The sequence below is a fragment of the Nipponia nippon genome, unplaced genomic scaffold (assembly GCF_047370975.1).
Source record: "Nipponia nippon isolate SJK-2023a ecotype South Korea unplaced genomic scaffold, ASM4737097v1 scaffold_9, whole genome shotgun sequence".
In the NCBI taxonomy this organism is placed as follows: domain Eukaryota; kingdom Metazoa; phylum Chordata; class Aves; order Pelecaniformes; family Threskiornithidae; genus Nipponia; species Nipponia nippon.
In genome coordinates this window covers 31943809-31956726 of record NW_028262413.1, presented here as the reverse complement: position 1 = coordinate 31956726, position 12918 = coordinate 31943809, and the positions used below count along the sequence as shown (strand labels likewise).

The window sequence follows — 12918 nt, the reverse complement described above, 5'->3', positions numbered from 1 at the left end:
AGCCTGGGGTAGGTATCACTTCAGAGTGCTTCCAGCTGGACCAGGGCTTGTAGCGGTGTTCTTTATACCAATCTCTGCTGTGACCACAACATGATACGTGATTTTAGGTAGGAACACGTAAAATGTAGGTACAATAATAACAGAGATGGCTAGCAGAGCTGAAAATCTACTAATGAGCCATCTGTTTGCTAAACCACAGTAAGACCCATAAACCATATCCTGTGGAGTTACCTGCTACTCTTCCAAGGGTGGCAAACAGAAATCTGGCAACTTCAATCGATGAGTTTCACAGAACAGGGGACCAGAGCCCACAGTCCTTTGTGATGTGGTTTTCTGTGTGAGCAGCCTGATTATTTTTTTTCCTAGACTGGAGGAAGAGGAGATGGTGATGGTCCTGCACTACAGACAGTCCCTAATGCTAGTATCAGCCCCCAGAAAGGCCAGGTGACTACCCGAGCTAGTTGTGTTGGAAGTTTGCTTTGGAAAGGTATCAGAGAACGGCTTGGGAAGGAAGAGCTACAAGAGGAGGATCCTGAGCTGCATTGAGTAAGTGTTACCTGCCACATTCATTCTCCTGTTTGCTGCTGTTATTACAGGGAAACTGAAGGGATACCTGGGCCACAACCTATACAATTACTTGTAGTGAGAGGTGTTTAGTTTTAACCAGAGGACTTTATGATTACATTCCCTTGCCCACTACCATGTGATCCAAATAAATTATGCACAGCGAAATAAAAATGAAGTGTCTTCGTGAGCATGTACTGAAATTCAAAAAAGAGAAACAGGATCAGAGCTAAGATTAGAATGTTATAATTGTAAAAACCTGTTTCAGCATAACTTTTCTTTGCAACTCTGGCATGCTAATGACAGAGTTATACATGAGTTAGCTGATCCAGATATTGTACCAAACAATCTGGACTATAAATCTTGTGGCTGTATTATGTAGGAAAATCCCTCAAGAATGGCAATACTTGGTCTCCTGGTGTTGTCTATTTGCATTATACTACTCAGAGCTGTGATTATAAGGTTTTGATTAACTAAGGAATCACAGTACAAAAAGTGAGGTCATGTGCAAGGACTTTTTCAGTACTTCAGTGTGTTTCAAGAAAGAAAAAAAAAAAAAAAAACACAAACCCAAAACACTCACTGAACGCAGAAACTTACAATTCCATTCTGTACACTGAAGCCCAGCTGGTATTTTAAGTCTGGCCGTTTTATGAGGACAGTAGTAACAGGAGGACAGCTGACAATGTTCAGTTTGACTTGCGTCTGATTCTTGAGACCCTGTAAGATATTCCAAAAGTTAATATTTCTGAAATGGATCTTAATTTCCTCTTTCATTAGTGGTTTCCTAATTGCAAGAGTATAAAACAGCTGATCTGAGAAAGAACAGCTAGAGTTAAGAGAAATCTGTTGTTAACTTAGAGATGTATTTCTCAGTTTCCTTTATTTCCTAAGCTATTTGGCCCAACAAAACATATTAAAACTTTACCTTTAATTACTATAGAAACTTCAAGAAAGTTTTCAAGAAAAAACAAAACTGATTATTGCTTGCTCTTTACCAGCATCTGGCTAATTAATCTCCTGCTGTTGCTGCTCTTGGTAAATCTGCACAGACATTAGATTTATTCTCAGTGATTAAAAATAATGCATTCTGAGATTCCATCGTGTCTGGGGAATCTTCGTATGCTCACTTGATCTGTCTTGCAGTCTACCAGCCTCCATCCATTTGATGGAACCCAAAGAAGCATTGTAGGTTTTAATCCTCAGATTTTAATTTGGAGGCTGTGGGGAAGCCTGAAGCTTTTAAGATAGCTAAGTAACTTAATTTAGGCAAGGGGGGGGGGGGGGGGGGGGGGTGTTTGGCCTCGTTTGTTGTAGTCCAGTAATAAAGATGCAGTCAAATCCTCCAGTCCTAAATTCCTATGCATTATCACCCCTGAATCTCTGTTTCTAATTCTACGTTTTGTTAACAACAGACTACTTTTTTTTTTTTTTTTTTCTTCAGTGACATGAAAATCTGCTGGAAATCTACAGGGTTGCTTGTCAGAATATTGCATCTCTGCTGGCTTACAATCTACAGCATATACTTGTAAGTTTGGGGTACCTTTATGATCCCTTGGCATGTTGCAAGAGGTAGACCAACTAAGCTGGTCCCATTAATGGACATAATTTGGTCTCCAATGCTTAGTTTTCCTGAACGGGCTGCAGGGCCTCCATTCATCATGTTAGCCAGAATAACGGTGGGTAGAATGGATCCCCATCCAGATTCCACAATCACTACCCCAAGAATTTCTCCCTTCTGTTTTTCTAGCTGGAGCTGCAATTAAAAAGAAAAAAAAATGTTTTTTATTTGATTTGTCTAAATTTGAGCACTAGCATCTCAGTTGTTCCTGAATAACGCCTACAAGTTACAAAAAGAATTCTATTCTTTGCTGTTAGGTAGTAGCATGACTTCAAAAATGCTGTTAAAACTATGTAACACATACCTATTTCTTTTCAGGGGTATCCTCCACTTGTTTGTTGGAAGTCATATAGGTCCTTATAATAAGCAAAAAACTAATACATTGGTTAACTCTATAGAAAGTGGTAGAACTGAATACCAAATGAATGAATGCCAAAGAAGTTTTTATCCTTCTTGGAACCTGGCAGCTAGGGGAGGTTGTAACATTTTGTGGCTAAGGCAATGCCTCGAGCACAGGCTTGAGTTCAGCTCCACTTCTGCCATCACTGCTCAGGTTGTCTCTTGATCTCAGGCTTTGTCTGTCCTTACTTTTAGGCAAAGATCTCTTGATTATTATTGTTGTTGTTGTTATTATTAACATTATTATTATTATTATTCACATTATTGAATATACTTGTGCCTAGGATGTTAATCTAAGATCCCTGATGTGCTGATGTAATGTAAATTACAACTTCTCTTCAATTATGGTGATGCTAACTGTTCAGTAGTCGTAGCATATCTAACTTTTACAGAAGAGGAGTAAGAGTTTAAGTAGAGAACATACTCTAACAAAATACTGGGAATTATTTTCTTTCAAATGTGGAAGGACAGGGACATCCGTAATTATGGGAATCACAAAGGCCACCTGACTTTAGTTGAAGATATCAAGGCTTTGAACCAACCAACCAGTATGCCACAACTCTGTCATTGTTCAAACATTCATAAACCAATTAGAAACAAAGATGCCACAAAAATAATGACCTTTTTAATCACTTTGAAATGTGACACATTTGTATTTTTCTGTTCCTATTCTAAGTTAAACCAAGATTTGTTCAGCTGAATTTTCCTTGTTTGCTACAAGAGAAATATTTTTCATGCTTATATGCACAGGAAAACACTTTATTGATATCTAGTGACCGCAGACATATAAAACTACACATCAAATCATAACCTTTCTATCTGCAGGAATAGGTGCAAATGTGCTCTTCCCAAGAACACACATGCCGCACAAAAGAACCTGCAGTGCTAGAAAAAATGAGTATAAGTAGGAAAGCTGTGACTGAAGGATTAAGCAATTTGCAGTTCATCTCAAAGTCAGATTGCTTTAGGACTCAGCATAGAAACTCTGACCTTTGGAACACGGGCCAAACCTCTATCACACTGCAGCAATTAAGACAAAGCAGAATCTGGGTGCAACTGCACTCACCCCATTCTGGTTTGGAATGCCCAGTATTACGGTGACTTTTGTATGAAATGTAAAATGTGAAATATATGGCTATTGTACAGAAAGAATCCATTACGTACAAAATCAAATGTAAATAGTTACACTTATGTAATTTGGGGCACTTAAGGGAGATTCTTGCCTTTGTATGCATTATGAGTGAGAAACTCCATTTCATGTGGCGGTTTGGCTGGTGTTCTAATAAGGGTAGAGAAATTGTCCTGCTTAGTGGCACAGCATCCTGGATTCATGGTCCTTGTATCTATTAAGTAAGAAATCACTTACAACGTGCATTAAAATGGATTGTCATCTCTCTTTCTGTATCAATACATTTTTAAAACATAAAACCACCTTATGCTGTGTACTGTGAATAGCTCAGAGCTTATCTATGTCAGGTGTAAATGTACTTTGTTATTGTTTTGATCAATGGAAGCAGAAAGACCCTGAAAATGAAAAGACGACATTCTAAAAACTTATAAAGCTGCTTTTAGTAGCACAGTATTGATGAAGCAACACATCTTGAGATGTAAAGTCATCCTTAAAATGCCAAAAGATATTTTCATGAGAACTATATTCCTCTGAAAAAATGGATCAATCTGAAATGAAATTCCAAAACTAGTTTACCTCTTTGCAGTTTTCTGAATTGGAAAAGTGTATGAGATCATCATTGTACATCTCTTGGGTATTGATGATGTCACTGTATTCTTTCTGACTGAGATCCTCTGGGTTAATTCCATTGGCTCTTAAAAACTCTTGGTAAGCCACGCTGAAAGCCTGACCAATTGACTGAGCTATCAGCTGTGCCTAGAATGTAGAACAAAACACAGCTCAGAGAAAGGACTGATAAACAGTCTACCACTGAAACCATAAGAAACAAGAAGGAGACTGGATTTTAAGACGGAGTCAAAATAAAGGATCCTGCAAAGTTGCTGTGTTAGTATGGATATAAAGTCACTTTAAGGTCAGTTGTACAGAAAGAATCCATTACATCCAAAATCAAATGGCAAACTCCATTTAAAAACCCTGCTGATCTCCTTTCATCAGTATGTTGCAGTAGCAAGCAGCCATATGCTATTTATGTACTCGTTCCAATAAACACCAGAGAGTACTGGCTTTGTACCAAAATGGAACAGAGCTTACAGAAAGACTGTCACAAACCCTGCTTCTGATCGCAGTGAGTTTGCAGGAGTGATGAGAGAACGGATGCTCTGCTTGCACATGCCTTCACAGACATGTATGCACTGATGATTTTGGTTGTTATGTCACCTGCTGCTTCTCCACCTTGGTTTTATAGGACTGAAAATACTGCTTCAACAAAACCATCTGCTCTCCTATTACTGCCATGATACCTGTCTCGTATTCCCAGCAAACCAGTAATAGCCCTACTTACCCATTACATGTCTACAATAGCTATTCCCATTAACACCTTGACTAGCAATGTCAGGGGTGCTTTCAAGAATGCAGCCAGAGCCATGATTATAGCTTGTTAATGTTAAGAACAACTCTTTAAAATCCCCTGTGTCTTTATTAATTTTTGGAGCACTTATCTGTGCATGCATTTTACTACAGTATGCAATAAACGGTGACTTCCCATTACAGTGAGCCGTATAGCGAGTACAATTAATGGAACATTATAGTGACTGGTATTTGGATGTCTCAGAAATCTATATACATTAGAAAGAAATCTACGGAAACCGACGATGATGATGATAATACTAACAACTTTGCACATCCAGCACACTGCAAAAATCAACTAATTAAAGAATTATTGAATAGCCATAAAATTTACTTCCTTGTTCCACTAGATGGCACTGGAACAGAGAGAAACAGAGGTAGACATAAGTAAAAGGAATTCGTAGTCAACTTTTTCTCCACTTGATTTTTTTTTTTTTATTTTCCTATTCTGAGTTTACTGCAGCTCACAGGAGAATGCCACGTTGAGTTTTGTATATTTGTGGTTTTCAGGTACTGTATTCTGTCATCAGGGGATATGAGTAACTCCCAACGATCTGCGAGGAGTTAATTGCATCTTGCATCTTAAAAATATTACTAATCAAACCTGTAAAACTATGCTGGAAATGCAACCCACTTTCTTGGACAGTAGGCACATGCTAAATGCATTATGAATGCATAGGGGTTTCTGGACAACATTGTAAATCTAAATCTTCTTGCAATCTGCCGATCAGAGATGCAGTGTTGTCTTTGATGATAAAAGGTGGTTTTCTTATTTCATTTATGCTGCTGTACACAAAAGCACCAATCTGCTTGACTGGAAAATGATTTTAGAAAATCAAGGACATAATTACCCTACCCAGTCACAAATCGTTCCTTCATATTTTAAAACATCTTTTCAAATCTTATCAATATATCAAGAGGTTTGTAGTAGTATGGTAGTAGAGAAGTCATCAAGAATGTTTTTATATCATTCCATTATTAAAGTTTGTCACCAGTCCTTATTGACTTCTTTTTTCGATCAGCAGTGCCGTTGATTTCTCTGTGGTTAGTCCTTTGCTTTCACCTCCATTCTACATTCTCAAAACAAACATGTCTAGATGTCATATTCTATTCTATTACTACTAGTTAACAGCCAGTTCTCACATCTTAATTTCATCTATATCTCCAAGTTTTTATGAATGTTTATAAAAGTCTTCAGTATTATGTACAACTTCGAGATAATGTAATTAAGTTGCTTGAAAAGGTCACCCCAGCAAAGCAGTGGGAGAGCTGAGATAGTAGGTCTGAGAACAATCCCAGTCTAGCACTCTAACCTTTAGACAATGCCATTTCTCCTTCACAGGCTTAATTGCTTTAAAATAATGAAAATGATTGCTTAGCTCAAAAAATATGCAACCTGTGAGTTATGACTAGCTGAACCAAAGAACTCAATTATTTTTTAATTGGTATGACAGAAATTATATTTAAATCTGTTCCTATATAATGATAGTCAGAAATTTTTAGTACTGCCTATTACTAATACCTGTATGTCAACTGTCAAGTTAGAAACAGACAACAAATTTTGCTTTTTCTGTTTTACTCGCTTGGTATTTTTTTTCCATGACCGTTGTAGGTTGAAATTGCCTGGTCTGCCACTTCAGACACAAATATCTATTTTGCTACAAAAACAAACCTGGATGTACAATAGCAGTAAAGCAAGGTTATCTTCCTTTGCCACAAGAGGTGAAGGCATGGCACACTAGCACTTTTCACAGGGGTGAAACAGGATGCAGCGGAGATGTACAGAACTCTCTTGCAACCACTACTTCTGCCATCCTATTTTGAGAATGGCTCCAAAGTTCTTTCATCTTTTGGTATTTCTGATGCAAGTGAAAATTAGAACCTAAATTCTGAAGTGGTCACTCCTTTTTTAAACGGAATTTTAACAAAAAGTGGTTTAGGGCTAATATGGTATTAGATCTCAGAGTATCTTTTGGCAAAAAATTACTGAAATTATACTCTCTGTTGTATAGATGTTCTGAGAAAGTAGTGAGAGCGAGTTCTTCCTAGCCTTTTAACTTAAGAATTGCTAAATTCTTCTGGCTGTGAAGAAAAATTTCTATAAATATAGAGGACTATACTTCCTTAGCTCTATTGCATTTATATAAAAATTTTAATTCATAATCGTTGCTAGGGATGAATAAAGAGAACTGAAAAATAAACAGCTGAATGTGTTCTTAAATATCAAAGGATCAAGTCACATGTTTGAGAGTATGCGTACCAACTACAAGTAAGCAAGCCATAAGGGAATAAGGACTGGGTAGAGGGCAACCTTGTGCCAGGCCTGCCAAGCTGGTAGATGTTCTCAGCAACTTGGCTTCAGTTGAAAGAGGTCCAGAACAGTTCCACCTCATTGCCAAGTGTCTGGAGGCTTAAGTGTGTCACTATGTGCCAACGTGCTGAACTAAAGGATCCAATCCAGGATGAATGATCAATCTGATATCCCATAAGTTAATTTTGGCCATGAATGGCCATCAACTTCCAGACAACTCCAACTGATTAGGTACTAAAGCATTTGGGGAAGCATTGTTGAAAGAACACAAATGATTCTATAACACATGAGACAAAGAGTGGGTATTTTGGGACTGAAGAGAAGACACGAATTTGCGACATGAATTTGTGGAGACAGAAAAAAGATAGGAATATGGACAAACAACTGGCTAATGTTTCCACAGATTACCTGTAGCTTCAATCAGAAAAGATTATTGACAACAAAAATTCATTCAAGAAATCAGATGTAATTTCAGAGATTCTCTAAATGACATATGTTGTTTAAATAAATTTAATTCCATTTACTTACATCCTCTGATTCAAAGACATGGCATATCATTTTGTACTGCTTTTTTCCTTCCTGGGCACCAGGTGTTGTTTCAATACAGTCTTGAGAAGCTGATCTTGGCATGCGACGTCGCGCCATTAAAACCACAATGTTACCAATGTCGGCAATATATGAGATTGTGCGCAGCGCATGATCCATCATTGTTTCCTACATAAAGCAAAGAGAAATAAAGTCATTCTTCATGCCTGCTGTTATTCTATAAATGCTGCATCTTCCCTCTCCTTGATGGCTATTGCTTGAGAACGACAAAAGCTACAGACGTGCTTTCTATGGGCCCGGCTCTGACACCCCTTACACAGTAAATGGGCCCAAACTCCAACTGAAGGTATGGTGGCTGTTCAAGAAATTGGCTTCAATGGAAGTGTTGCCTGAGCAAATACAACATGGTTGTGTTGTAAAGCAATAATGAAGATCTATACTAATGTTTTATAAACATTTTGTATTAGTTTTGCTGAATGTAGCAGATGCATTTCACAATGACAGAACATTTTAGGGAAGTCATATGTATATAAGAAAATGTTATTGTTTCCCAATTTTTTTGAATCGTGTCCTATAATAGCAATAATATCTAAGGTAACATTTTCTCATATACATCAAAGCAATCCTTACTTTTCTTTGTAAAGAGCTATGAAGGCAGTATTTCACCTTCTCTGTAGGCAGAATTTTTAATACTTTTTTCTGGCTACCTATATATCAGATCAGTTTGGAGGGAACTCGTCTAGTGTCTGGGCTTACAGTCAAAATCTTATTCCAGTCAATGTTATCAGGCTGCCAATTCGATTGTGCTGGGAGAACTCAACTCAGAAGAGCTGTTGCCTGTGAGAATGATTTTAAGTGGAAACCTGTCCAAGCTTCATCCTAATGAACGCTTCTAATGTAAGAACACCATGAAGAGTACTAAATATGAAGTCTTGAAACTTCCTGCCTCTGTCTCAAATCCCTGAGCTCTGCATCCTTTTAATTACTTCAGCCTTTAAAACTCTTATTTTACTTTCTGCTATTAGCAGGGGAAATCCCAGCCTACTACTTCTAAATGCATTTTTCACAGGAATATATCATTATTCAGTGGCTTTAATTAAGTATTGAGTTGCCTGGGACAAATGAAAACTGAGTGCATATTTGTAGTCAGAGAAGGATATGTTGCCACTAAACTTGTTATATTTCAGGTATTACTATTTTATCTTTTGTTTCCATCTCCAGTTCATGCTTCTATCAACTGTTTCTTATATAAAAGAGCAATGAGTTCCCAGAAGGAAGAACCTTCAGGGACATTTTATAACAGTTTCTGTGCACCACTAAGTATGAACTTGTAGTAAGTTTTATTATATCTGAACTCAGCGTTAAGATGAATAAATTAATGTGGCTCAACAGCTAGCAGTCTCGTTTTCATTAAAATGTTTCTGTATGTAAAATAACGTTATTTTAATCAAACAATGTACGTGACATTGCTGCAGTGATAATTTCAAAGCCTAATATATTTTGATATATTTAGGACTGTAAAGACAAACAGAATTATATACTTGTTTACACTAATGTTTTAGACAATTATTTGTACCTTCATACAGGTTTTATTCAGGATACTGTATAAGCAACCTGATTTCTCTTTTAGTTGTTTTTTTTTTTTAATAAAAGTAAATAAAAAGCCACAACTTCTCTAAGTTCCCAGAAAGGTGTGTTGCTATGGAAGATGTTCCATAATGGTAAAAACCTTTTAGGTTTAGAATGAGAGTTTTAGGAATGCTCATGCAATCAAGTAATCTGATTGACTGTACTTCCTTTTAAGTACCTTGAAAAAATCACTGCTACTGAAGTCTGTGTATAATTATGGAGGAATAGAAATGCCTAGGAAAAAAAGGCAATATAAATTATGTTAGTAACACTTATCTAGCAGATATTTTGACAATTTAGACAAAATATTAGAAAAAGCCTCCTAGCTATAAGGACCCATAGAAGCCATAAAACTATATTTTAAGGCAGTGATAATTTACATTTTTTCCTGAGGAGACATTCAAGAACTGTATGTTGCTCTTCACTATGTGACTGTGCTGTCCCTCCTCACCCCCCTACTGCCCACATATCACCATCTGAGTTGAGGTGCTTGTCCTCTGTACTTGGAGCAGTCAGCCTTTGCTCCTTCTCAAACAAAGCCAGACTCTACTTTGCCGTCATGTGAGTGAAACGCCTGTGTCCCGTTACAATGGTCACACGATGTGTGCACTTCTTGTGTGACAAAGAGGAGACTGCAGGAGGCTCATGAGAGGTAATTTCAATATCAGGCTGACAGGGTAATTAATTCAGCTCCCAGACATGGCTGGTGTGCTGTACTGAATCCAATCTGTTGCCATTGGGTGAACATCCTTGGTTTAAGGCAAAAAAGAGTCCAAATCATATTTTTATGGGACATTTCAAACCTGAGCTTTATAGGCTTCTTAAACAGGATGCTGCTTACTTTAAAACCTTATGCTAAGTACTTATTTTAATTAAAATAAAGCCTTCTATTGAAACAAAGACGAAGAAAGTGCCTCCAAATCATGCTTTGTTAGCTTTGTTTTCTATCGTTTCTTTACATATTTTGCTATTGTAGAGATGAACTGTTCTCTTCTTTAAGAAACAGAAAGGGCCCATCTGAAAATTCCTTCTTGCTGGGGTCAGTAGTCATTTTGGAGGGTTTTCTAGACTTTTATTTATTGCTCAAACTGGAAACAACCAGAAGCATAATAGTTTTATTGATCAAACTAACTGAGTATGTCCCCTTCACACACAAACCCACCCCCCCGCCACCCAAACAAGTAAAAACATCCACCAAATTTTGCCTGAATTGGAATAAAAAAATACTTATTATTGAATCAATTTATTTTGCTTTACTTTGTGATCTCTATTAGTTTTAAGTCAGTAAATTGCTTTCTGGTGTCTAACATATCTTTGGTTCTTGGCCAAGACTGAGGTTGTTTCTGCTGCTTTTGGTATCTGCTTGGATATATATGTGGATATTTCCAATGTGAAGAAAGAAAAATTGATTACAGGTTTGTTGGGTTGGGTTTTTTTTTTAGCTAAGAAGGCCTTTTGGTTTTGTTTTTTCTGTTTTTTTTTTTTTAAATTATTTGCTAGTGGCTCGTGAGAATATCCCACTGAGCAGCATGAGGTCAGTTTTCATCTAACTCAATCAGATGACTGAGATACCCTCCTTGCTGTGTCTGTAGTGGCAGGGTTTCCTTGATATCTGATCTTCAAAAAAAACCTATAATGTGCTGTGAGATAATACATGATTTTCATCATTTGTATAAGCAGCAGCATCCTTTATATAAACAGCTATTAGTTTACCATTAGTTAAACAAATCTCTAAGGCCTAAGAGAGAAAGATTGTTCCTCAAGTCGACGAAAGTAATTGTTTTAAGAATTTCAGTACAATTTAGCTTGATAGAGAGGGGGGGGGGAAAACCCATTGTTTTTTAGAACCACCTGTCTTATCAAAGAGAATCACTACCCATAAAATTATTGTAATGATTCTTCTCAGGCTTGAAATATAATGTTCTATGCTTATCCCTAAACTATGAAAAGTGATGATGGTTAAGATATGGTTTGGGGGGTGTCTCTAAGGGTTGCAGGGGCTCAGTAGGATTTATAGCACTTCTCTCAGTATGGAAAAATGTTTTATAATGGACATCGCTCAGCAGGATCTAGGGAGCTCTGCAGAGATAATTGCTTTTCTGCAGAGATAATTGCTTTTCAGCAGTCTGTACTAAGTATTCTGTAAGGGTGTAATCATACATGCAGTGTGCACAAGAGTGAATGGAATGGGAAAATGAATGCATTTTATCTCACCTGCCAAGAAGGTCTTTCTGTCCTTATTCTCACGCAGAAGTTACTCAAAGGTTTTTTTTGTAATTTCCCCTTGTAGGGGTGAACGCAGTCATTCCCCCACTCCCTCCCACCTTTGTCCTGTCTAATGCAACTACAATTAGGAATAAGGCAAATAATATATAGTGACTGTAAACATTTCTTTACTTTTGACTTAACTTTTTCCTCTCTCATTCTATATTCCATTCCACTCTCTTTTCCATTACCATTATCTCATTTTCACCTTCTCTCCTCCTTTGTTACTTTCCCGTGAATCCTTCCATCTCTGCCCATCTGCTTCTCTATTCTTGCCCTCATCCCTTTTCTAGGCCCATCCATTCCATCCTTGTTATCCTTATATGTGTCCTTAGAAATTCAGTCTCTCCCTTAGCCTTTTTTAAAAGCCCTGTTCGATCTTCTCCTGTCCAGATTCCCCTTTCTCAGAATCTCCCTTCCTTTCTAAGGAACTCTTTTAGAATCCCATTTGTTGTCCCTCTTGAAATGCAAAGAACACCCGAAGGAGGAAAACGTAAGCATCTTCCAAGCTTTCAAGCGATATAGTCCTGTGGGAGTGTGAATTAGAAGCCTAACGAGTCAAAAGATTTTATGGAACCAACCATCTACCAGAGGCTCTGCATATACACATTTGTGACCTCTATATCTGTCTTTTTCTCTGATAGTTTTCCCAGTTGCTTCACCCCCAGCTTCTCTTCACTGAATGAGCAAGAAGATGGGAGAGGCTGCTGTGATATTTCTGCTGTTTTCGTGCAGTGACTGCAAACCTGTAAAGCTGCAGCAGTCGGGGAAGAATTGCTCTCATATGAGGCAGGCATGTGGCCAAACCTAAGGTTGCTTCTACCACATACACTAAAGAGGTGGGCAACCTGGGCTGAATGTATTCAGTAACTAAATGCATAAGCAACTAAAAAGTGGCAGGGGTGCCATTTCCTAGTGTTGCTGAGGGCAACAGAATCACCAGAGCTGGCTCTGTTCCAACGTGGCAATACACCTTACTGGTGCTACTGAGCATTTTGAGCCCTGCTGCATGTCATTTTTTAACAGAGAATTTTACACTTTAAATCA

At 37.6% G+C, this 12918-nt stretch overlaps 2 protein-coding genes across 15 annotated transcripts in view; one reads left to right on the top strand and one right to left on the bottom strand.

The window, feature by feature from the left end:
• ENTREP2 (endosomal transmembrane epsin interactor 2) overlaps nt 1–2548 on the top strand; it is a 167541-nt gene extending 164993 nt beyond the window's left edge. The window contains exons 14-16 of the transcript XR_015701556.1: nt 367–546; nt 2009–2092; nt 2504–2548. The gene's annotated coding sequence lies outside the window, so the exon portion shown is untranslated. The remainder of the gene's footprint in view (nt 1–366; nt 547–2008; nt 2093–2503) is intronic.
• The window catches only part of APBA2 (amyloid beta precursor protein binding family A member 2), a 128296-nt gene that overhangs the window by 8079 nt on the left and 107299 nt on the right, over nt 1–12918 (bottom strand). For all 14 annotated transcript variants that reach the window (XM_087744971.1, XM_087744963.1, XM_087744966.1 and 11 more), the window contains 4 exons: nt 7960–8145; nt 4290–4469; nt 2108–2320; nt 1165–1284 (listed from right to left, as the gene is read on the bottom strand). In XM_087744971.1, coding sequence (XP_087601097.1) covers nt 1165–1284; nt 2108–2320; nt 4290–4469; nt 7960–8145 — 699 coding nt within the window. The remainder of the gene's footprint in view (nt 1–1164; nt 1285–2107; nt 2321–4289; nt 4470–7959; nt 8146–12918) is intronic.